Raw genomic sequence first — 25,804 nt, 5'->3', positions numbered from 1 at the left:
TACGAAAAACATGAGGCAGCCTTCAAAACTGGAAGACTGTTGCAGAAGTGTTCCACAATTCACTGGAAATCAAAATGAGCTGTGTAAGAACTTAACAGAAAGAAATATAAAAAATCATAGCTATGAGTTATTTGGGCTTCACATTATAAAAAGTAATAGCAGCTCTGGTAATTGATATTGGTACAGTGGAATGGAGAAGAATACTGCAATATGCTGATACAGGTTATTTCTGAACTGAGTAGCAGTATCTATGGAACACTTCTACCCACTCAGCCTTTGGCTTACTTTTACTTAGGTTTCTCTTAACATAATTTTTTAACTCTTGCACATTATGAGAGTGGTCCTCATTTTCTCTGCTTCAACTTAATGTTGTGTTTGCATCACAGTGTTTGGACCTTATCTATAAAAATAATCACTCAAGACCATGTTTCGCTATATTGAGAGACCTCCTTATCTGTCATCCAGATTTTGTAATGTCTCATTTTGTGTCAGTGTCCTGTTATGAATTCACAGTACTGAGTGCATTTGTATGTGTGAAACAGCTGTTCGAGATGAGAGATTTTGCCTTCCAAACCTCTGAAACTCATCTGGGATTTATTATTACTGTTTCTTAAAATGGCCACTGTTTTTTTTCAGTACTAAAAGACTACCAGAGGGTTCAGAAACTATAAAGCTTCACACAAAAAAGCTCTACAACCCTTGCATTCTTATGTTCCATGAGCAGAACGGAAGAGTTCTCTATGAAGTCTTCCCTCAACACCCCACCCTAAGTTGTACTCTTAAACCTGCTCTTTCTTGCATTCACTTTGGTAAACCCAAGCTGATGTATCACTGTGCATGTACTGTCTTTTACTATAGATTCAAATAGTCTTATAGCAGCTCTAAACTACACAGAGATCAGAAAAAAAGTGATCTCGGAGTAAAAACCGATTTCTCTACATGCACACACTGCAGCTGTGTCCAGTGAACTCTAGATGATTCTAAGAAGCTGGGCATTTTCTCTATTGAAAATAATAATTAAAACACAGAGTTTACATATACATAATAATTCACAAGCACTGAAAACATTAGATAGGGGAAATCTGTATGTTTAACACAAAGACGTTCATTCAGACCTGTGATCCCTCCAAATTGAAAGTCTGCGCATTGTGGCACAGCAACATGACATCTTTCTCCAGGTCTCCAAGACTTCGATACTTATGGTTGCGAATTCTTTCCTGTTGCATTAGTTGACGAAATGAAGAGAAGTATGGTGTAGAAAGAAAAACAGCAGACAGGGCACTGAATTAATACTTGATTTCAACACATTAAAAGTTTTCTCTTTAAAAATTTTTTCCAAATAATCAAGACCAAGTATCTGTTTAAAACAAAGTCCTAAAACATATTATTAACATATTACTCAAGAAGATACACCAGGTTAATAGAGCAAAAAATTAAGCAATTGCTGTGCTAATTGGAAAGCACAAAAGCAAAACAAATGGAGCTCTTTTGGTAAAAAAAGTTCCAGTTTCTTCTTTCTAGCACAGAAACAAAATAAGTCATGACATGAATCAAAGTCACAGAATTGTTACATCACCTAATGTGCAACAAGCTGCCTAAATCGCATATGCTAACCTGTGTTTGGATCTGACCTGGCTATTCCAAGATGTCATGCTAGTTTAGAGATACCTATATTGCCCTAGAACCATTAAAACTTTGCAAACACTCTGTTTTTATCAAAGATATGCTTACAGATTCATAATTAGGTCTTAGCAAAAGAGACACCAAGATGTAATCTCGAAAGTGCCATTCCTGTCACACTGCTACATTTTTATTCTACTTCGAAATTACAGTGATACGCTGCAATGTACACTAACTAAAATTCCTAACAAGGTGTGTAACAAAGTTTAAAATGTAAGCCAAGAACACAGGTACATGCAATATTCATTATGTAATTTTACTGATGACTTTATGCTCACCCTTCTGTATACCAAAAGAAACGGAGCAATCTTCACTTCCAGAAAGTTTCTTACCTTTATCTTTTTGAAGTCCACCGGCTTCCTAATCAACTCGTAATACTCTGGTAATTCTTTCCTAGATGGGAGCTGAATGAAGACTTCACTCAGCTGCCGTCCAGAGCTGTTGAGAGAAACAAACTCATAATGCGAAGAATTACCATGACCTTCCCCTCCAAACACACACACACAATCTAAGCATAATAAAAAAAAAAAAGTAATTTTTTTTTTTTAATCACAAATTTTTATTGCAAATACTTTGAAATTGAGCCCTGCTCTGATTTTTTAATTTGGTACAGAGAATTAGTTTACAATTTAATACATATCCTTTGTGCTGTTGTCCTAACACATCATCATCATTATAAGATGATACATATGTAGAAGTCTTTATGGAAGCAGGATCAGGTTATGAATCTCAATTCCGTAGGGGTTTCCTGAAGTACAGTCTTAACCTTTTCTCAGTTTTGTTTTATAATTTTTAGCAAGTGTCCCTCCTGCCACTACAAGTTTATCTTCTTGGTCAGTTTATAGTTGTTTTGTACTGCCTCACCATAGCAAACTATTTGTTCATACTGATTTCCATCATACCAGATGATGATTATTAACAGACTAACTAGATGTTATAATGAAAAACAAATATTAACTTCCATTAATGACTGTTAGATTCTGGAAAAATCATTGTAACTGTATTGAAAATCACTACTGCCATTTGTACTTCTTCGGTCACCTGAAATAAAGTGACGAGTTATCTCAAAACGTTCCATACTCTAAGAATGTTGCCTAACACTTACAGATGTTTAGAATTTCTAAGATTTCCAGATTTCCTGTTGTTCATCCTCCATTAATAGCTGTTTTAACAACTCCAAATTTAGGGTTTTTTTAAATCTTCTTATTTTCGGCTTCCCAAATAATACATGGCTATAAGTCACCCGGAGAGGAAAGGTGTTGATGGCAGTTCTAGGCTTAGACTTTTTTTTTTCCTCTGTGTGTGCCATTTTTCTCACAAAGTAGCAGAAAAAAAGTAATTCACTTCACATAGCACTCACAAGCACTTCCCAGCCCATATTTCCATGTTTCCTTCTCTCCCTGCTACTCCAAAAATGTCCTGTTTTCTCTCATTTTCATTTTTGGACGATAACTCAGGGATGCCAAACCTTCACAGGAGCTGGGCAACAAGTCGAGTCCTGGTCTTGACCAGAGCTTCTCTCTTGCAGTCAACATCCACAGCAGTGTGGGATCTTATTAGACACACTAAACTAATCCTGAATCACAGGCTGACTGAGGCAATTCTGCCATGGATGATAAAAAGCCCAGAACACTTCTGCCTTTACGAAGTAATGAATGCCTACTATATCTTAGGCATTTCTTAATGCCTGAAAGAACATCAGAATTTGAGATGATACTTTTTCTTATGGACCTCATAGATCAATGAACAAGCAGAAACAAACAGAATTTCCTAACTTCCTAAACTGCTGTTGCTCACCTAATCCAAGACTTCTTATTGTCTGTTTACTCCTGGGACACTCCTGCTCTACTTAAACCACACAGCTTTGTGGCAGATTCCCTGACAGACCACCTGCACCGCACACTCCAGGCAGCTGGGAGCAATTTCATCCAACACATCTAATTTATTCAGGAAGCACCCTGTTACTGAAATAGAAGAAATCATAAAATGACCAGATAATTGTCATCCCAAGTCTTGCTGTTTCTCTCCTGTCAGCAAATAACTGTGAAACTCAGGCCACTGCACCACTATCTTCTTTGGTACTGATGCAGACCAAACATACAAATTCATCATTTTCATACTTCTGCCAAAGTGGGAGGTGTTTACGCCATGGATTTAAAGGCACCAATCTTTGTTAGTGAGCTGCACGAGTGGCTACGTCATGTCAAACGACAGAACCTCTCTTCATCTCAGACTGCTCTCCCAAAGAGAAACTGGAAGCAATACAACGAAAAGCAACACATTAAGTACACACTACACGGCTGACTAAATTAGCGTGTTTCTAATTCTTTGCAAATTGAGGACTGTATTAGTTTTTTTTGTTAAAGAAACCAGAAGTGTTGAGCACTCATAGCTGCAACTGAGATCAATGACATTTGTTCAGAACCTATGGAACACTAAGTATGCTGAGAAACCAGATCTCTGGTGCCCAACCGGTATGTTAGAATTCACGTTTCTACACCCCATGTGTAAAATGAGAATAAAATGTTGTGAAAAATGTTCTGTATCTGCAAAACATTCAGACTCCTTACGAGTATTATTAAGAAGACCAGGGGGAATTCAGCCATTCATTGAGTGATCAGTGCCCACCTTGTGTATGCAGGGCACCAGTCCTGTGGAAAAGCAGAGCAATACACTATCGTGCCATTACACAGCATACTGTAACCTACCTTCCTGGGGAGATCACATTAGGTTTCCACCTTTTTTTCTGTTATATCCTATTTTTCTGTGTGCTTGACTTCACAAACCAAATAAAGTTATTAAAATAAATCTGTGCAATATACCGACATACGATATAGATGTAAGCTAATCCTTTAAATAGTGTGAAGAGTTGCTTTCAAAACTTTGTGCAGTATGAATCTGGATTTGCTATGCAGAAGGACCGAGATATCATTGCTGTGTTTTAAACTTCAGCAGCTTTATTCTAACAGAAGTATCCAGTTGAAATAAACTACTAAACCACCAATGCTAGTGTTGCTTCAACTACACTTCAGATTCTAATAAAAAAGGTAATTATTTAAGTATAAAGGAAAACAGCTATTAATAATCTAATGTCAATCAAAATTTACAACATGTTTAGCATATTTGTCCTATCAAAAAAGCTTCTGATGAATATAGAGCTTTTTATTTCATAGCTATATATTTCTTCTCTTTTTTAACATAGACACACCCACCCTTATATTGCATTTTATATTAAAAATAACAGTAGTAAATTATTAAAGAGCAATATCCTCTTTTCAAGACATAAATCTAGCCAATTGTGATTTGTTCACACATTCTATTAAACTAAGAAGGCCATAGAAAACTTTCAAGCTTTTGCTTGATATAATTAATTACTGAGAATAATTTCAGGCTGTGAAAGAAAAAGCATTAAGGCCATGAAATATGCAACAGAGAGAAGACTAGTGCCCGATTTTGTCTACCTAGATCAATAACAGCTTATTCTGTTCTATCATTTTTACAGAACCTCCTCTCACAAAGAAATATTATCTTCTGTTCCCTTTGTATGTGTGCATCTATACTAGTAAATTAATGTGGTATTTTCTTACATAATCTCAAATGGCTGTGTTGTGAATACAACAGGAGAAAATTAGTAATTATTAATGCAACTCTGATTTTAATCCCTGTCCCCACTCTTGTAATTAGAAAATAATAACCACAACAACTACCACATAAAAATCATGCGCAGTAAAAATTACTTACAGTTGCCTAGCAACTAGCAGGATAAGTGCTGAAGGGAAGAAGGACCAGAATAAATTAAAAGACCTGACTGCAAAAGAACTGAGTGACAGTTCACTGCTACTGCATCAACACGCTATTCCTATGCATGCTCACATAAAAAAAAGTTGGATGCTGTATGAGTTAAATATCATTAAGAAACGCTGCTCATTTAAAAAATACTTTTGTTTAGAAAAATATTTGTGCTCAATATTTCTGATATTCTCTCATTTTTAGTGAAACTGTTTACAAGGTGCATAAAAGCGTGTATTTCCGCGCATTCAGTCAATATTATCTTCAGTGGAATCAAATGCAGGAACAATGAGGCTTCATTTGTACAAGGTTTCTTTTGTATTTGTCTTCCCCGGCAGCACGTGGCTGGAAGCAAGCCACCGCTGACCTGTCAAAAAGCATTACAATTATCAACACCCCTTCTCATTTGGAATCAAAAAGAGAGACAACTATGAAGGTGAAACTGCAAGACATTCTCACATTTGTGGCAAATTTCACACTTTTAACAAATACTGAAATTCATTTAGAGTGGTCAGAAGGAAGAGTCCCTGCATGCCTGCCCTAATTGGGGCGCTCACAACTAGAGCTACGGTATGCAAATTACAAGTCCTAATCAAGTGCAACTCACAAGGATGCTCTTTAAAACAAAGTGTGTGAGGGGAGGAGAATTAAAGAATTTACATAGCGAGGTGGTTCCTCTGCATTTAATAACTTCCAGCAGTAACCCAGCTATGTATGGAAATGATTCATTTTCCTTACATGTATTTACTGATTCTTCCTTTTTGGAACTGAGTGCAGTACTACGTGGTGGACCTGCCCCCAACACTGAAATGGAATTGGGTAAAAAAAAACTTAATGTAATTCCTGTTTTTGACATATGGCTATGTATTCCATAATTTTGGTTGGGCTATAAATAAGAATTATTGCTTTGCATGTTTGAATACTCAAGAGTACCAGTTGGATTAATTAATCAGTACTTAGATTAGTACTGGCTAATTACATTACTCACCATTTTACAACAGTTAAAAACTGGCAACTTGAGAAAACAGCTGGAAATAGTCAGAATAAAATCAATTTCACATACAGAGAAAAATACCCTCTCCCTGAGCTATTCCTCGTCAACATCAGAATGCTAGGGGCACAAATTTAAACATTTTGTCTTTAATGACACAGTGATCAAAATGCTAAGCACCACAGACAGAAGTCTCTTGCCAAGCAGGAAATGTGGACAGGGCACCACAGAAGTCCACCCTCCAATTTTCTTATCAGCTTTATTAAAATGTGGTCAACAGCCACCTGCTATGGGGAGGAGGCAGATCAGAAATGAAAATCACTGTATGTAATAGAGCTATCAGTGTTCTGGGATTCAAAGTCAGCTGTTGCTAACTAAACAATGCAAACTAGTAGTAGCATCAAACTGGCACCTAGACAGGAAATACCAAAATCTGATGCAAGGAAGAAGAGGGCAGTGGATTTGTAGGGAAACAGAAAGATTACAAGGTATGAAATATCATTCTTTTTCTCCATTTAATTTTAACCACCAGGAAAGGGAAGCAGACATTTACAGCATGTCTTCCTCCAAAATAAAAACCAAAGGAAAGCCTTCAGAAAAGGAAGAAGATAGTTTGGGGGACCAAGCCTGCATGTGCACAATGCAAAATCTGTTGCTGGGGATCAAATCAGGCATACAAATTCCTTATTCTAAAAAGAACATCTATCTTCAGTAAAATTGGCCCTGCTTTCAAAAGGCTAGAGCATTTAAACTGGACACACAAAATAATTTTGCTTTCTGAAAACATATGTATTATATATATGATTATCCATTTATATAGGCATTTCCAATTTTAGAAGGAAGGAAAGACAGGTTAAAAGCATCAGAACTGGAAAAAAGTGTGACAATAATGCTGGACTGATGTATTTCAAAATGCTTTCTTCTAAGCAGGTGTTTTACACTGCAAGATTATAACAAGGTACCTGGCTGCAAAGGCACCTAAATCATAGTTTAAGAAATAATTGCAACAAAATCCCAGATTAAAATGTATTATTGCAAATGCAGTCTGCAAAGATGCATATATGTTACACTGGAGAATCAGGATGAACTGTGAAACTGGAAAGGTGTTACCAGTTCCTTGCATATGGGGCCTTATTATTGTAAATAATCATATAGAAGTCTTTTAATCAAGGAACAAAACCTAAACCTATTTAGGTATTTCTGCCCCACTATTCCATATGGAAAGGTTCCAGAACTCTTAGTTAACAACTTGAATGTATTCATGAGTGTTTACACTTTATAACCTTGTGATTACCATCCTATATTTTAATATTTCTACACTCTCCCTGTGTTTATGCTTCCCCTTCTTTCCTAGGTGAATTTACTGTCAGCAATCATGTTCCTCTCTCCGATTGTGCTGTGTTCGGATAAACAAATCAACCTATTTCCTCTTGCAAGACTCTCCCATGCTACTTACCATTGAACTAATTACTTGCACTTGTCTCGGTGTAAAAACTAACCTTTCTTGAATGGCGCAGCAACGCAGAAGCATTAATGGTGTCACATATAATGGTATACACATACAATGAGTACTTTCTCATCCACGCAGGCAATAGTGTTACGGCCAGGCTCCTATTTTCCTATGGCTGGACAACACTGATGGCTCATAGTTAGCTTTGATCAATAATTTCTTTGCCCAGATCATTCTTTTTCTGTCAGTTCCATGTGATGAGCTTCCAACTCAATGAAAAGTTCCCTATAGTTAGTCTGCACATACCTTATACCGCACCCTGAGCTCCTGTGTTTCATGCCAGTTTGTTTCCTTCAGGCATAAGTGTGTTCGGTTCTGTATGAATACCATCCAAATATTTGTAATTTTAAACCACATTTTGGCTAGGACTATCCTAATTTTTTACTATATATAATTACTACATTAGGATTCATGGCCACCACCAATTCTTCAAGAACTTCCATGGTAACTTCTTTCCAGATTAATAGTTCCTTTTGTAATGGTGCCTTCGGTTACAACTTTTTCCTTGTTTTGACTCAGATTAGAGTTTACTCATTGGATCTTCTTTCATATTAGCTTCTGATTTTCCTGTGGCACCCTAACAAATGCTTTACCAAAATCACAGAATGGTCTGGGTCAGAAGGGACCTTTGAAGATAATCTAGCTTAACTTCCTTGCCATAGGTGGGCAGAGAAAATTTTCACTAGATCAGGTGGACTAAAAGTCAGAGGATTCTCACCATCTCTTCTATCTTACTTTTGCTTCATTACAGATTTATTCTCCATTGTAAGCCATTATAGATGAAACCTGGATGAACTCAGCTTCACCTACAATAGTGAAGCAGTGTAGAAGAAGGCTCTGCATCTGTAGTACTGCTCCATATCCACAGTGTTGCTCTGTATCTACAGTTGGCAATGTGTTTCATGGTTTGATAGTTAAAGCTGGCTAATAATAGCACAGGTGCAGCCTAAAAAGGTCAGTAGTGAATTCAGCAAGAATTTTTACTTTTTAACAATTTGCAGCACTTACCCCACCATCCTTCAAATTGTGGTACGACCATTTGTTTCAAGATTAACAAATATAAATACAATGGCATGATAAAGAAATGCCTATCAACATTAAGAAAAGCCTGCAGCACATCACTCAATACTAGAATTCAAAGGACAACAACCGGCAAGAAGCAAGTATTCTCAACTTGACAAGGACTTCAACAGCTCTCACACTGAATGACTCCAAACATTTTCACAATGCCTCACATCTTTGCCCTTTTTCTCTTTTTTTACTATTTCCTTCCATAGGCGACAATCCAGGTATCAGAATTCCAGAAAACTAATGCAATTAGGTTGCTGGTTATGTCAAATCTCACCATAATTACTAAAGTTTTCTCTCCTTCAGTGTATTCCTAGCTCTCTACAAAGATCTAAAGAAACTCAGCTGGTAGCTATAAATTGCTTTGTAACAATTATTAAGCTGGTTAATGGAATAGTTAATTAAAATCAGTATCATGTTGGGGTCTGGGATAAGAGTAAAAGGAAATACGAGAGTTGCTATACAGTACTGCATAAAAAAGGAAAATCTAAAGAAAATCTTTGCTTTGCACTGAGGATATGACAGAGATAAACAGTAATTTGACCTTTATGCTGACTTCCACTGTCTTTAACTGAGGTTTGTAAGTAGCTGGAGATCTACCTCTGAATTTCATTTTCAAATAATCATATGCTGCTTTTTTCTACACTGAACACTTACCTCAAATATGGCTAATTTCTCTGTTTAATCTTATTTTTCCCTTTATATAATAATTGTGTATTGCAAATTTCAGTTTACTAGAATTTACTGCTTGTATTATTGTAGCTTTCCTAGACATAGGCAACCCAGCCTTGTCAGATGCTTTTTAAATAAGGAAGGAAAGTATTGTACTTGTCGCCAAATGCCCACAACAGAAGTTAAACGTAAGAGAGTTATGAAAATATTTGTAGACTCCTTCCCTGCATCAACATAATACAGAATCGCCACACAAAAGCAGCCAACTGGTACTCCAGATTTTTGTGGGTATCATGGAAAAAGTGTATGGTTTTTGGTTTTTTGTTTGTTTGTTTGTTTTTAAAGAAATATTTTAACAAGAACAGAGAAGTAGTTCTGTATTTACAAAGAGCTCTTCTCAAAAGCAAGGAGAAACATCAGATAAAGCACACTGAAGTTTACTAGTTCAGCAATGCATTCTCTTGATTGTTTAGTGTGCTGGTTTATTAATTGCAAAAAAAACCTACTAAAACTCACAGATTTGGTTTTGACAAAGTAACTTGGGCCTAGGTCAGTAAGATTTCAGATGGGTATCACCTGATCACCTTTTGGGACACAATCAGCTCTCTGTGGTTCACATCAGCCCTCTGGACTTTCAAAAAGTAGAAACAAAACATCTATTAGCATTTAAATTTTGAGCTAAAGAGAATTTCAAGCATTCGAATACTGAAGACACCAAAAAACCCCTATTTTTCCCCTCCTTTACCCCCAGATGAAGCTCATGGCCTACTTTTCTTCCAATTAACCTGTCCCTCTATTCTTGTCCCAGTTGCCTTCACACACAGAAAAGCCCAGAGCAGAACAAACATGAGCTCCAAACTAAGCTGAAGGGTTCCCATGCCTAAAACCCTCTTAATTCTGAAGTTGAAAATGTTCATCAAACTCTAGAACAACCTTAACCCCAAAGATTTTAAGATATTAAAGTTTCCTGACGCCTAAATTTTCAGTTCTGTTCTGTCCCAGCTTTCATAGGATTGGGTGGTTTGATGATAGCTCACAAAAAAAAAAAATATCAGAATACAGCAACCTGGAACTCTTCTGCATAGCTAATCACATTGAAGTCCTAACAGGCATTTTTAATTCCTAACAGGCTAGAGCTCCATACTCTTTCCAAAGTGGGAGCCAATTCCATTTTGCATAAATATGGGCTCCTGGGAGTGGGGAATAGTATGTTGTGTCACTACATAACAGCACAATGGTTAACTTGTTTGACAGAGATCAGATATGAACTTCCCGGGGTACAAGTGACATGCAAAAATCTTCAACTTTCCCAGTAACTATGAGTTACTCTCAGTATCTATGCCCTACTGGAGGCCATCACAAGGACCTTTGCTTCCTATTTGAAAATGAGAAGTAGGTGCCATGATCAGAAGAGCTTGCCTTCAGGACCAGGCTCATGACCAGGGATCCAAAATGAAGAGATGCTGCCTTGCAGTCCTGTCTGGAACATGTGAACTTTAAACACTTCTCCGCTATTCACTTAGCTGAGAGCCACAGCACGCTGTACACACTGAGTTTGTAGTCAGCTTCCTGCTGATCATGTTTATTGCTGTCAATCCTGTTCCAATGTAATAAACTTTTCTATACAGAGCCCACAGGTCACAGAACGCTTCATTTTAACACTTATGTGCCAAAAGAGTCAGGCATCACTGCTCTGTGTGTTTTATCAGATACTGCCCAAGTTAACCTTGTACAGGAAGACCCAGAACAGTAGCTGCAAAAAAAGAAGTGCAACTTGCCATTTGAAGTCACAGACTGAAATTTGTTTACATGCAAAAATTATATGGTTACACTTGCGCGGGTCACCTAATGCAAATAATTCTTTATTTTCTCTGAATGCATTTAATATTAGTTTAGCTTATAACTGATCCTTATATGATTTAATATTTAAATGTACAGCAAAGAAGGGATGAGTACACAAAAAGGTATTACCCATTTTTGGCAAACAGAAGTTGAGTTACAAAATACAACTTTTTCAAACAAGTCTGATTCAAAGATTCTATTAACTAATTCTCAATTTCTTTCTCATGAAGCATACATGATTTTCAGTTTGAAAACCTGCAAAACAGAAGTCTTCAAATGACATTTCAGACTAGAAGCAATGTTTTTTCCTAAGGTCCAGCTACTAAGCATTTCATGACAATGAATATATGGATTTCTTGTCAAACAGGCTTCCATCTCAGCTGCAGACAACATACTATGCTCAGTATTTCTACAGCTTTTCTTTAGCAGCCCAGAGGCTCATGATACAAGCCCTATATTTTTTGTGCAGTCTTTTGGGTCACGGTGAAACCCTTGTAAACTTGCATTAATAAATCTGTAGCCACGTATTTGAAAATTAAATCTTAACACATACTATACCACTAAACAGAAGGAAAATCCCGCTCAAGTTAAATGTTCTTAAGTACACGTCCTGAGCAGAATGACTTAATTTCAAAGCATTAGCTCTATGCTTATTTTTTGTATTTGTGTTTCAACAACTTCCTGTCAGATGTGTCTCTAAAAAGCCCCCTACAAAGAGTGAGACTTAGAGGATCAGGCCCTAGGTGGAATTTCTTTTCAGAAATGCTGTGTCAGCAAATGCTTCTAAAGACTGAAAACAAAAAATGAAGCCATTAAAAAGCAGAGAGAGATAAAGATCAACGGAGAGGGAAAGAGCGCATGCAACAGAGGTCTCCAAGCTCACCTATCCTTGTAGTTTATCACAGTATCAATGATAGCATTCATTTGTTTAGTCAGTTTGGGTGGGTTGGGTGACAACTTCTCTGCAGGAGGTCTGCCTCTTCTTTTCTTTGCTTTCTCTCCATCCTCCTTCCCAGAATCTTTATCCACATTTCTTCGTCTCTTCCGTTTTTTAAGCCGTACTTCCTCCTCCATTTCTTCTAAATTGCCGTCTTCAATTGCCTGACAGCCACGGATTCAAAAAGTAAGATTTTTAAACAAGAGAGAAATTGCAAACAGAAATAGCAAACTGTATTTAAAAAAAAAAAAAAAAATGCAGCTCCACAGGATGTAGATAATTCAACTCAAAATGTTCAGCTTATTCATAAACAAGAGTACAACAAGAAATTGAGTTACTGGCAATCAATGAAACAGTAAACATTAATTTGTTCTAAGAATCCCACTACCATCTAAATAGATGCGTGTTTATCTGACCCTTGAATTCCACACCAACTCAGTTTCACACACAGTAACAGCATGTGGTACTGTCACTGTCAGTAAGTGCACAACAAACATTCATGTGTTCATGTCAGTGGCAGTTCTGGCTTATACAGTTGCAAAACAGACTTCGACATCCCATGTTGTCAAACAGGACAGTCTAAACTGCCCTCAGCTCCCAAATCCAGCTTACACACAGTTCTTTGTGCACACAAGCAACACAGATACTTCATGCAGTAATGACTCAATTTCTCTTCCAAATATTTCAAGCAACTTTCAAATCGCCTAAGCGGTAAAACCATCTCTAAAATTTATCAGTTTCTTCTAGACTAGCAACCAACAGATATGCAGAAGCACTGACAGTACAGTATTTTACTATAAAAGCATTCATAACATGGGATGCAAAAAAAACCCAAACCCCATACACAGTCACAAAGAATGAACGCTTATTTCAATTACCTGGCTGTACGCTTTTAACCAGACCCAGCAGCACTATGCAGAGGGACAAAAAAACTGCTACAAAAAACAAACTAGGAATAAAGGGAACCTGTTCGCACACTGACTATCAGATCTATGTGACAAAGCAAGAAGCTGAACTTTTCCTGATTTGGGAAAGACAACAAAAGAAAACAAATAAAAATACTGGGTCATAACAGAACTGAAATTCAAAATTAAAAAAAAAATATTAAAAAAAAAAATCTTAAAACTAGGCTTTCAGATTCATGCTTTCTCAGAACATAACTGATGTTGGTATTTGTCCCTTTTGCCTCTCAATATTGCCTTGAGTACATGCAAATGCTAATCAATCCTTTCTCGTAGCTGAAAGAGCTCTAATCATAAGGCAATTACCTTCATTTCTCCACAGCACCAAACATGGCTAATATTTATGATCATGTGAGCATAACAATCAATATAAAAAGAGTGATTACAGCCCAGACATAATTTTTCTCAATTGTGTACAATGTCTCTTGAAAAACGTTTTGTGAACAAAACCTGATGCACAACACAAAACAACCTGGCATGTTAAAAAAACACCAGTGGGATTTCAGAATCTGTTTCCTATGCATCCTCCGATGTGCAAATCCACAGAAAAAACACGAACACAGAATCCTGAGGGACAGCCTGAAACTAGGCCTTAATAATCAAAAGACAATTTACATCATGCTTCCACTGCGATCAGATAACCACTATGAAGGAGGCTTGAGATCTGATGAGTTAGGAAGAAAAAGAAGGAAAAAAAAATAATAATCTGCACACAAATTCATTAAAATTCATTCGGCTAAAGCAGGACACCCACTACAAACCACTGCAGCTAACAAAGATTAAGAAAAGGAAATTTCTCTGCATATCTTGGAAGCTAGAAAAGCTAATAATAAATACAGCATGCAAGGCTGTCAACAGTTAATGTCATTGCTCTCCTTAAGCACTCAGTTGTACACTGAAATACGGAAAACACCGACTTTTGATGTGTTACACACCTACACATGCCTGTGATGTAGTTCTACTGAATCTTCAAGACGGCAATGAAAAAGGATATTTACCTTACCACTATCAGCAGGCCGGCTATCGGAAATCACAGTTAGTGGGGATAAAATTAACAAGCCAGCAAAGCAGCGAGCTGCTAGTCTCTTCATCAGCTGATCAGGAAAAAAAAGAGAGCTGGGGAAAGGCTATGTTTTCATATACAAGTAATTTTATTTTACTGAAAATTTAATACTGAAAGGATTGTGGATACTCAAATCTGCTGTTTCATTCTGCCTACTACAAGGCCTGAAGCCTTCCTGCTTCAGCCTGCTTTAATATTGACAACTACTTATCATATTTCTCTCCTTATTATTCTAGGCATTCAAATTAGATTTTTAGCTGGGAAGTTACTGATTCTTGCTAGCAGTTTAATTATAATAGCACAGACAATTTCATGTATGATCTTAAAACTGAAATAGGCTGCACACATTTAAAAGATGCATTTATTACAGAAAATATATTCCTATTGTTCTGCAGTGAACAGATCAGGTTTCAGTTATTGAAACTGATAAAAAAAAATCTATTCTGATTTACAAGAAATTGAAGAAAAAAACCCCAAGCCAAACTAAGTTATAATTTTGTTAACTTTGGTAACATTTTGTTGTCCTTCAGAAAACTGGTATTCACTAAACTAAAACATATTTATATTTTTGTTTGCTTGACAAATTTTCTACCACCAAAATATAACACTGATGCTGTCATCATGGACTTTACTAACACATCATTTAAAAATTCTACATAAAATTCTTGCTTGGAGTAGGTAATATTTTGAGAAAAATATCAGAACAAAAAGAAAAGATAAAAGTAAAAAGATTTCTCTAATATTACATGTAGCAATGTAGGAAAGACAAAAAATAAAGCCCAAGTAAACTAACATATGCTCTTGCACTCTTAAAATTAGTGACTAGCAGATAGCAAATTAATTCTTAGCATACTACAGCTCTACAGATATTAAACTGTCCGCCTAGATAGTAATATATCAATCAATTACTATACTCAGCCTTCAGAGCATATATGCATGAGTGTAAACTCGGACAGTTTTCCTTAATTTAACATTTCAGTGACACCACTTGAAAATCAGTGTGATAATACCAGCAGTCCAAAAATATTGTTATTGTGACTCCTAACATTAGTTCTCAAGTGGCAGATTTATATTTTGTATATAAACAGTAATATTTAAAACTAAACCTATGATGTATGCTGCCACAAAAAATGGCTTTAAAACTACATCACATAAACCAGTTACCAGCAGAGATATTAATGCTCTGTGCATATGCCTACACATATGATCCATGCACGTGCATATGAGCAACGAAATATTTATTAAAATAATTCATCTGACTGAACTCTTTGTTAGAAAAGCTTACTATTCTAGGGCTGAAATGCCACACCGAAGAGAATGCCCTTCCAAACCTTTACCAGTATGATAATGATACAAATCCCAGACACAAATCTCCAGCTCCTGACAGATGATGGGCTGTGCAAGAGTGCAAGATAGCACAGACATCTCCCATGCTCAAATGCCTCTGGATTAGTGAGGTGAATAGCAAGGGAGTCAAAGAAAACAGTACACAAACAAAAATTTAACGCTTTCCTTCCCTTAAGGAAACAGGACAGAAGAGTACAATAGAGTTTGGAGACTTCATTTTTTGAAAGAAAGCTGTCAAAATTTAATGTCATATTTAGCAAAGGGTTGGGCACCTCATGAAAGGCAGAGACACCAGTGAAGTGTGAACAGTCAATGTCGAGCCCAGTACTGACAAAATCTTCCTGATTTTTCTGAATCTTACTGCTATATCTTGGTCCATGTACACAAAAAAATTTCCTTGTTAAAGAGCTAAGAGCAGGCAGATGGACCAGAGATTAAAGAAAACAAACTCCCTTCCTCCCAAAAGAGGCCCTTCCCTCCCCTCCCAAACATGCAAAAGTAAATTTTAAGAAAGTAAGTAGAAGTTACTTCTGAGACAGCTAGCTATTGCTGCTTGCAATTACATTTTTCTCTTCGTAAAGGACAATAACTGTTCTGAGGTGGAAGTATTCTTAGTGAACATGGATACAGCTACACAGGTACCACAGAAACAAAGCAAAGATGAAATGAAAACCTTTTTTTTCCTCCATTTGGAGAACAGAACATCATGGATGTATTCTCAACTTCTTCTTGAGAGCATGATGCAGTACTGTGACTGAATACTTTCTCAGTTGAGAATTATGGACCCAAGCAAGCACTAAGCTACAGCTCTGAGTTTCGTTTCACAACTGCCTCCTGCAAGTCAACAATCTTGCTAGTCTTGTACTAGTTTTAGATTTGTTTTACAGGAATCAGGTAACTCAGTTGTGGTCACACAGTGAATCAATAGAGATGCTCAGCATAAAATTAGTTTTGGTGTCTATGGCCTATCTTTAATATTTAGCTGACAAAATCTTAAGATATAGCTATTTTTCCTCTGATAGGAAATAACTGCAGTATCGTTATGCCAAAGTTAAGGCATAGTGAAAGCTATTGCTACTACTCATAGTGAAGGAAACCGTACACACAAAAGTGGTACAAAGTCTACTTGATAACACTGAAAATATGTTCAGATTAAAAAAGAAATGGATACAGCACACAAGTTCTCTTCCTGTGTCCCTCTCTGATTTTATCTTGAAATGAACATAAAGACAGTTTGCCCCTTTCTTTCCTTTCAGATATCAATGCCCTGGGTCTCTCCAACCTTCAAAGTTAGAATAGAGTTCTTGTGACTACCACAACCATGTGAAGAGATTTGCTAGCATACTAATTAAAGTCCTTATTTCCACCGAAAGTATACAAAACATAAGTTAATAGAAAAAAAAAGTCAGCTTCCCAACTCCTCAAACATAAATACTAACCCAACCACGCAAAGTTTCCAAAAGAATTAGCTTTTCTGGGAACAAATAACTTACTTGGACATTGTACTGATCGCTGGCCAAGAGACACTAAGATTAAGGGCTGTTAAGTACTTAAAGCCAAAAAACACGTCAGTAATGCAGTAATGAACAACAGATGACTGCTTTGCAAAATGAAGTTCCCATTTACAGATTTGGAAGAGAAAAAAAGAAGTAAAATAACCCTACAGAAGGCCAGTGACAAACATTAAAAGCACCAACACGTCATCTATGTGCCCCTACCAATTTCTCTCTTCAGCATAATCCTTCACATTCTATACCTATATTCCAGGACAAATTCCACTGTTGTTTTTCTGTCTTGCACTGTTTGAAATCCTCTACCTCTTTATTTTCCATTTTTCTTCTCAGATTTTATCTGACAACTCATGAAGACTTCAATTTTCCAACATGAAGTTCATCTTCTCCGAAAGATCTCTCCAAGATTCAGTTCTGCTTAGTTTCTCAAGAGTGACATTCCTGATGTCTGGGACTGTTTCTAATTTCCACATATTGGAATTACTTCTTGGCTTTCTAAACCAAGTTCCCCTAACTGTTACTAATTATCTCTTGCTATGCTACAGCATAGAGGTCAGTATACTACAAATAAAGACTGTGAAGGAGAAGAATGCCATAATACTTGACAATTAGATGAAAGGGCATTATATACAGTGCATCAACTAAATAGCTGAAGATAATTATAAGGATTGATGAAGAGTTATGTCAACTGAATTTTGTATCCTTGCTGGATAGTATTGCACAACAGATTTACCAGACCAGTTTTGCTGGGACTAAACTAAAACAGAGTACAAATTAAAATCTGCCAAAGGCAAAGAACTAGGGAATGTATCCAGTTTTTCTTTGCTTTGAACGCTGACTTCTTCTCCTCCACATCAGAAATATTCAAAAAAATCTCCATCTAGTACTTAAGTAGAAACACAGGCATACTTTAAAAAAATTGGAAACAAAATGCAATTATTGCAAGAACACAAAAGCTTGTAGTAAAGTGTCTTCTCAGATATGCTTAACTTCCACAAAATACGGAAACTTCAGCCCTATGTTCATCTGTCAAGGTCTGCATCTTCACATTGCTGAAACTTGCTTCTTTTGAAAAGTGGGAAAAGACAGTTTTCTGCTTTGAATTTGAAAACTATTAAAAGTTGGTTAATTATTTGCACAGAAACTCCAGATACCTGTTTTTAATTAGACATTACGGAAAACAATAGTGCAGGGTATAAGTAGTTTTTTCTTGCATTTTGATTTAAAGAACAAGGCAAAAAAGACCTGACTGAGCCATACAAGAACATACTTAAAGGGAGGTATAGTCCCAACCAAAGCAATAAAGCATAACATTAAAAAAAAAAAAAAGAAAAAAAGAAAAAAAAAGAAGATAACTATTTAAAATATCTATAGGATCAAAGCTTGCTCCAAGTTACAGCAGACTACATTGGCAAGGGTGTAAATTTTATTCTCTTCCAAAGTTAAATCTGGTAAAAAAATAATATAAACCAATAATTAGTCTCATTCATCCCGCCACTAAAAGGCAAACAATGATTTTAAATGAAACCACTCAAGCTGATTTTGCTCCTATGAGCTTTTCATAAACTTCAGGGATAGAGAGACTGAAGAGCACAATAATTACCACTGACACCAGGACCCACAGCCTGGTCAGGGAGCACAAGGAAAATGTTCTATTGGGAAAAGGAACTGGGTGATAAAAAGGAACAACTATATCACACTGAGTACAACAGCGCTTTGCTTAACCACTCAGTGCATTGAGAAAATACTTACTCTCTGTATTAAGACACTGGATGTGGAACTAACAAGAATCATCACTGTTCTGTGGTTTACAGCTACTCGGCAACACTTTTAAAAGATCTACGGAACAATCTCTAATTTTCCTCTGCAATTTTCAAAAATAAGTGTGAATTACCCCTCCCATTTGACATACAGTTGTGCTTTATGTCTTGTTAAGCATATTTCATTTGAAAAGCCTCTTGACAGAGCCAATCTAACATAGGCGCAACAAAAAGAGGGGAAAAAAATCCAAACAAGTTCTGTACCAGAAGCTGTAGATATCAACCTCTTCATCACTGAACTGCTTTGTTGTGGTGGTGTTTTTTCTTTTTTAGAAAGACAGATCACCTGCTGAACAACTCCTGTCACTTGGAGCAATAGCCTGTTTGTAAAAAAAGTGAGACCTCTCTCCATGATTTCTCAATGTTCTTGGGAATCTGAAGAGGTCTCAGTCGACTGGAAGCTGGCAAATATTGTCCCAATCTACAAGAAGGGCAACAGGGATGATCCCAGCAGCTACAGGCCTGTAAGTCTCACTTCCGTGCCTGGCAAAATTATGGAAGATTATTGTGGGAGCTATTGAAAAACACCTGAAAGACACTGCAGAGATCAGTCCCAGCCAGCATGGGTTCATGAGGGCCTTACTTGACCAACTTAATTCCATTCTACAACAAGGTTACCCACCTAGCTGACCAAGGGAAGCCTGTCAATATGATCTGCTGGGATTTCAGTAAAGCATTTGATACTGTCTCTCACAGTATCCCCCTGGACAATGTGTCCATCACACAGCTGGATAAACACACAGTTCTAGTAAATGGGGTTATGCTGGGCTGGCCACTGGTCACTATCAGTGTTCCGCAGGATCCATCTTAGGGCCAGCGCTCTTCAATGTCTTTATAAATGACTTGAACTCAGGACTTGAGGGAATACTAATGAAGTTCACTGATGACACAAAACGAGGAAGAGCTGCTGACACTCTCAAGAGCAGAGGGGCCAGGCAGAGGGATCTGGACAAATCAGAGAACTGCGCAGTCACCAACCGCATGAAGTCCAGCAAGTGCAAGGTATGCTATAACAGCAGTTCTGAACTAGATGGTATCCTGTGTATTTCAGATTGCCTTCAGATTGCTTGGAATCTTATAACATGCTGACGGCTCAAAGAGTAAACGTCATTAATGCACTGGCAACAGTTGCAGGTATCTTTGGTAGTATAATTAGAAGTAAAATTTACAGACTGACGCATAACTAACTTAAAAAAGACACCGCAAGACTATCACATATAAAAATACTGCAGCCCAACTTAGGGGGGAAAAACCCCTATCTTTACAGACTCACAGTTGTAAAGGAATACACGTAATTGACCAAAGCTATCTTTCAAGACTGATTTAGCTGAATTCATTTTAGTTTGCAATTGTAACTTCAAATAACTAAATGACAAAGAGACAGATAACAATTCTGATTAAGCCATGGCATGTGTTTTTTTAGTTAATATGTTATAAATTTTTCTACACATACTGGCTTTTTTCAATTGTCTGGAAAAATTATCAATTATTTAATGTGCATACATGTTAATAATATTCAGTTGATACAACTGAGATACATAAAAATGGTAATTTACTGTTGTACATTTGCTTTTGTCTAAGAGGCTTATAAATAACACTATTAAGTCATGAGCTGCTCCACTTTTTCTTCTGCAGAGAAGGTCCTGATTTCTACATGTCTCCCTTGCCAAAAGAGAATCAGACCAAAAAAAAAGATGAATTGTAAGAACCTCTGAACAAGCTTGATAAGGACAACAGAGGTCTGGGGTTTTTTGATGACTGCAGGTGCCAAAGGCTTGCTGGAGTAAAATGGATGAGCAGGAGATTCAATAAAACCTGACAGGAACTCAAGTAGGAAGTATTTTATTTCACACTAATCACAGAAAGGTCCAGTTTCGGAAAGAGGGCTCTGACTGCCAACAAGTCTTTCTTGGTACCTGCTGCAGTCTTTCCATTTTTCATTGATCTATTACATGCAGTTTTTGCCAGCACAGAAAAACAGCTGACGGAAGATACATGTTTCCTGTCTTCAGATTCACAAGCAATCCACCCTGAAGTAAAATATAACATTTCAGAGATACTTCATTTTTTCCCCTCTATCAGTATTCTGTATGATGGAGATAAATATGTTTGTTGCATAGACAGGATCCTGGAGCATTTAGTGAGAAGTTTTTTTCAGTGAGAGAGTGAAAGGGAAGGCTTTATTCTTTTTTTATTTTTGTCAGCATTTTCTCCCTGACTTACCCAAAGTTCTGACCCAAGAAAACCTATTTCAGCAGTGCAGAGGAAAGTACATGGAAAAAGGCATTGTGAGATGAGTATCCCAGTTATTCTCTTTTTCTTGACCATGTACATTATATTCCCTAGGAAAGGGGGCAAGAAAAATTGCATGAGAAAATTACCTTTTCTGAGGGGTGCCAGTGGGACATGTGGGAGATTACTTTTTTCACTTTTCCTAAATACCTTTAAAATAACAAGCACGCAATTCAGTCCACAGCCTAACACTTTTGTGCACTACAACAGGAGATGCTCTATCTTCCTTTGTATCTTACAGTTTAGGAAGAAAATAAAATCAAGGTTGTTATGGCTTAGCTTGTACTGTGGGTTTTGCTTATAGATCTTACTACTTTGGTTTAAAATAAATCTTTTACTGGAGTGATATATCATTCTATTGTCCATCTGAGATTAATTTTTTCTCCCATTTTTATTAGTCTTCCTGGTTATAACTATATTCCATTCAGGGTCACAGACTAGTGTTGCAGAGCAGGAGGAAACAAAATGCAATTAAGTCATGAAGATAATCAACAATAAACACTAGATTCCAAATCAAGGAAAAACAGGAATTCTACAACATTCTAAGGATTCATCATCTCCCAGTCAGATAAGACATGGTTTATTTTAAAAGGGAGATCATGAATACAAAAACCCATCAAAAACATATTTCTATTTGACCACTAATAAACAGTGTGTAGGATGGCTTCTCTTCCCCATCTTCAGGCAAGTTAGTGTTTACCTTCTCTTTCACTAAATACTGTTGCAGTTGCCAAAAGCCTTTGGTTTCTTAATATCAGACAATATTGATTTTTCCTTGAATAATAGAGCTGGTTTTATGGACATTTACCTTTTCAATTACATTATACTCTTATATTGTGCAAAAAGGCAGTAAATCTCCACTTTGTAATGTTACACGTCCTGTCGAACTGGCAACGTGGCTCATGTTTTGCAGCTCATAATGCTGAGAACTTTGGACAACTTGCTGAGTTGTATGTATCTTTTATGAATTTTATCCTACAACAGTATCTTGTGAGGCTAACTTCTAGGATGTTTTCAGGATGCTTTTAAGGCTGCAGTTATCAAACTGCGGCAGGACTTACATTAGAGCCTGACCCTTCAATATGCATATCACAAGCTAAAAGTAAAATCTGACATGCACACTATCTGTCTAGAGGGCCTTTTTGGTTTTCTGGGATAAATTGCAATGCAAATCACGGTCTGACAAGCAAAAACTATTAACTAAACAAAGGCTAACTGAAGAATACATAGAAGAATCCTGGAAAGGCAATGAGGCCTAAGAGGAAGTGAAGTTTCTCAACAGAATAACATACAGTGTAGTGTAGCATAGCGTAGCATAGCATAGCGTAAGTGCATATATGAAAAACTAAAGCAAGGCTACAAGGAACAACAAAGTTCTACAGTTATGAGTTTGAAATCTAGGTAAAAATATTTTATTACATTGTCAGATGCAAGTGAAAAGAATACCCAGTGGGTCTCCATTAAAGCGTAACTTGTAACACTCAGAACTTGACAGTTTCAGAGTACAGGATGAAATTACAGGGTTATAGTTATTGGAAAACTTTTGTAGGATTTTTCCTTTCTTAAAGTTAACATTCCACTGCCAGTGTAAGGAAATACACCATTCTATTCATTGAGTACTTCAAGATGTCTCAGGAACCTAACTGCCTCATGCCTTCAACCCACAATATGCCTAAGGATAGGCTGAGTAATTTTTGAGAAGTTCAGTCTGCAACTTTCCTGTTGTCCTATAGTTTCTAAGCTAGTACTTCCAAATTGCTTTCACTTCAGCTGTAGGTTTCTACGGAAGCTGGAGAGCTCTGCATATGTATACTGATCCATCAAAAGGATTACTTTTGCCTGTCATGCATGCTACATGGTAAACACCAGTGTGAAGCTTCCCATCACATTCTCAAGTCTGCCTTCAAAAGATTGCACTTTACAATAATGGTCTCTGAATGTGCTCTTGATGACAAGGCAAAATTTAAATGCTTCCCTTTTTGCAGAGTGAATAAATACTTTGGCCACAATATACACTTACAAAGCTATGGGTAATTCCTTGCCCATGCTGTAAAAGAAAATCAACATAGAAAAATCTATTGCCTCTATTCAAAAGTTTGATAGGCAACAAAAGGTCACCTACTGAATATGACCTATCATCATTACTGTCAAAGCACGTTAAAGACCATAAAAATGCAGTAGTCCCAAGTATTAAAATGTTTACCATAGCAACAGTAATGTTTTAAAGTTTTATTGCAGACTTTTTTTGGTGTATTTTGTGAAGTATTTAAGAGTTACTTCATGTTTCAGCTTTGAATGTCGATTTGAATTTTGACTTTCCACATGAAGAATATTTCAGGCATCTCAACCACAGGGTCTAATTTTTTTTCATGCAAAATTTTGCACTTCAAACAATAATAATACAACAAAGCCTGAAACCCAGACTTTTAACTCATGGTTGCCAAGCACATTAGAGAAGTATAGCTATTTCAAGGAAAATGCAGTTTCTTTTAGTCTAATCTTAACAATACTATTCACATTGTTTAGAAATACAGAAAAGTGTTTATATGACACTATTATTCTAATGTATTCTAGGGGAGAATATACATACAAATCCAATAAAAACTGTTAATATTAGTTATGTTACTTTGCATGTTACAGTACTTGCATGGACAAAAATCACAGACTGAACAAAAAGAATCCTATGAAAATATGGCAAGGTATTTTACTGATAGGTATTGCTCTAAAACAGCTGATTTAAGGTCTTTCTCACACAAAAACTATTTCTGGAACACTCAGAGTACCCCCCAACTACTGAAGAGGTATTTCAAAGCACTTAGTTTCCAAAATTAATACTCAATCTGCCTCTAGATTCTGAGAAGAATACACCCAGTGTAAATCTGGTTCTTTCCTTAATAAACTAACAAACCCATCTTGACAAAATAGAGAATCAAAGCTATCAGATAGATGCATTTAAATTCCCTCTCTTCAAAAGTCAAGAAAAGCCCCTTTCATCTAAACTGCTTCATTGGTTTTAGTTTCACTGCCACTTAGAAGTAGCCCCTTTTTTCCTTAAATAGATTCTGAACTGAATTTGCTGAAAAGGACATGAAAGATAGTAATAGTCAAAACTTAAAAATGTCTTGGCTTCATGAGGCCTTAAAGGCCATGTCCAACTTTCTAACCCTTCAAGAAATCAGCTTCCATCTACATAAAACTTATCAGTCTCACCTTACACATTAATAAAATAGTACCTGGGGCATCCTGACTGCTGGTCACAAAATAGACAACATCCTGGGACAGTGGACTTTTTAACCCTCCAGTGATGAAGTCTTCTAAATGTGGCTTGTTTTCCCCTACAGCTTAATAAATTCAACTGGATCTGCAATTCAATACTACAGATCCAAGTTTAAATCAGAATGCAATTTTCTGCATATGCCCTTGGCCAATACTTACTCCTGTTAAAAGGTTTAGCAGCAAGTCAGGAAACTTTGCAATTGTAACCAGAGATGGTATAGAGGAGTAAGGAAGAGAGAAAACCAGGAGTGGAGGGGTATCATGTACATGAACTAGGCAGATAAACTATGCACTGGGTAAAAGCTTATTTCTTTTCTCCTCCTTCAGAGAATCTCAGCCTCCAAAATAGACTTTATAAAAAAAATCTCCATTGCAACTGACAATAACACCAATAGACGAAAAGTGAAGCTAAAACCATTATTGAATGTAAAGATGATTTTCCACAGTATCTATTTCAGTAGATTTCAGTATCTAACAAGACTACGTGAGATCAAATTCTACCATCACAGTTTACAAAACCACATCATAAAATATCTTCTTAGTATGGATTTGAAAATCACATACATGAAACTAAAGCTCTCTCAGAAAACACAAATCTAACCAAAAAACTTCTAGTAACAAGCTGGCCCAACTTTACTACTTCTGATGTCAGACCTAACTTTTAACAGACTATTAAAGAGTACATAAAATCAAAAAGTTATGTGAAATTCCAACCAATGAGAAAACAAAAGCATGCCGAATGTCCTGCTAGGTAGACTGATTAAACAACATATTTACCTTAGTGAGTAAACATAAATAAAAAAAGGGAAATAAAATCTGCATCACAATTATTACAGTATTCACCAGATATTCTGTGTGTATAAAAGCCAACATCAGTTTTCTTTAAATTTAAATAAGGTTGACTAATTACAGACCAAATGCTTGAATTTCACTTACAATCTTTAGATCGGCAAAACAAATAGTCCACCATAGTTGACTTTTGGATGTCTGTTTGAGGTAAGCAAGAGACTGCACATTTTGGTCTTAAGTAAGGTTCCCTGGCCA

At 36.6% G+C, this 25,804-nt stretch overlaps 1 protein-coding gene across 5 annotated transcripts in view; it reads right to left on the bottom strand.

Annotated features, from left to right (window-relative positions):
* Positions 1-25,804, bottom strand: part of SMARCA2 (SWI/SNF related BAF chromatin remodeling complex subunit ATPase 2) — a 117,684-nt gene that overhangs the window by 5,076 nt on the left and 86,804 nt on the right. For all 5 annotated transcript variants that reach the window (XM_082074466.1, XM_082074469.1, XM_082074467.1 and 2 more), the window contains 3 exons: positions 12,436-12,653; positions 2,013-2,118; positions 1,116-1,217 (listed from right to left, as the gene is read on the bottom strand). In XM_082074466.1, the coding sequence (XP_081930592.1) occupies positions 1,116-1,217; positions 2,013-2,118; positions 12,436-12,653 (426 nt within the window). The remainder of the gene's footprint in view (positions 1-1,115; positions 1,218-2,012; positions 2,119-12,435; positions 12,654-25,804) is intronic.

This window comes from Streptopelia decaocto, assembly GCF_964273445.1.
Source record: "Streptopelia decaocto genome assembly, chromosome: Z".
NCBI classification, from domain to species: domain Eukaryota; kingdom Metazoa; phylum Chordata; class Aves; order Columbiformes; family Columbidae; genus Streptopelia; species Streptopelia decaocto.
Note: the sequence above shows the minus strand (reverse complement) of the source record. Positions and strands in the feature narration are given on the sequence as shown.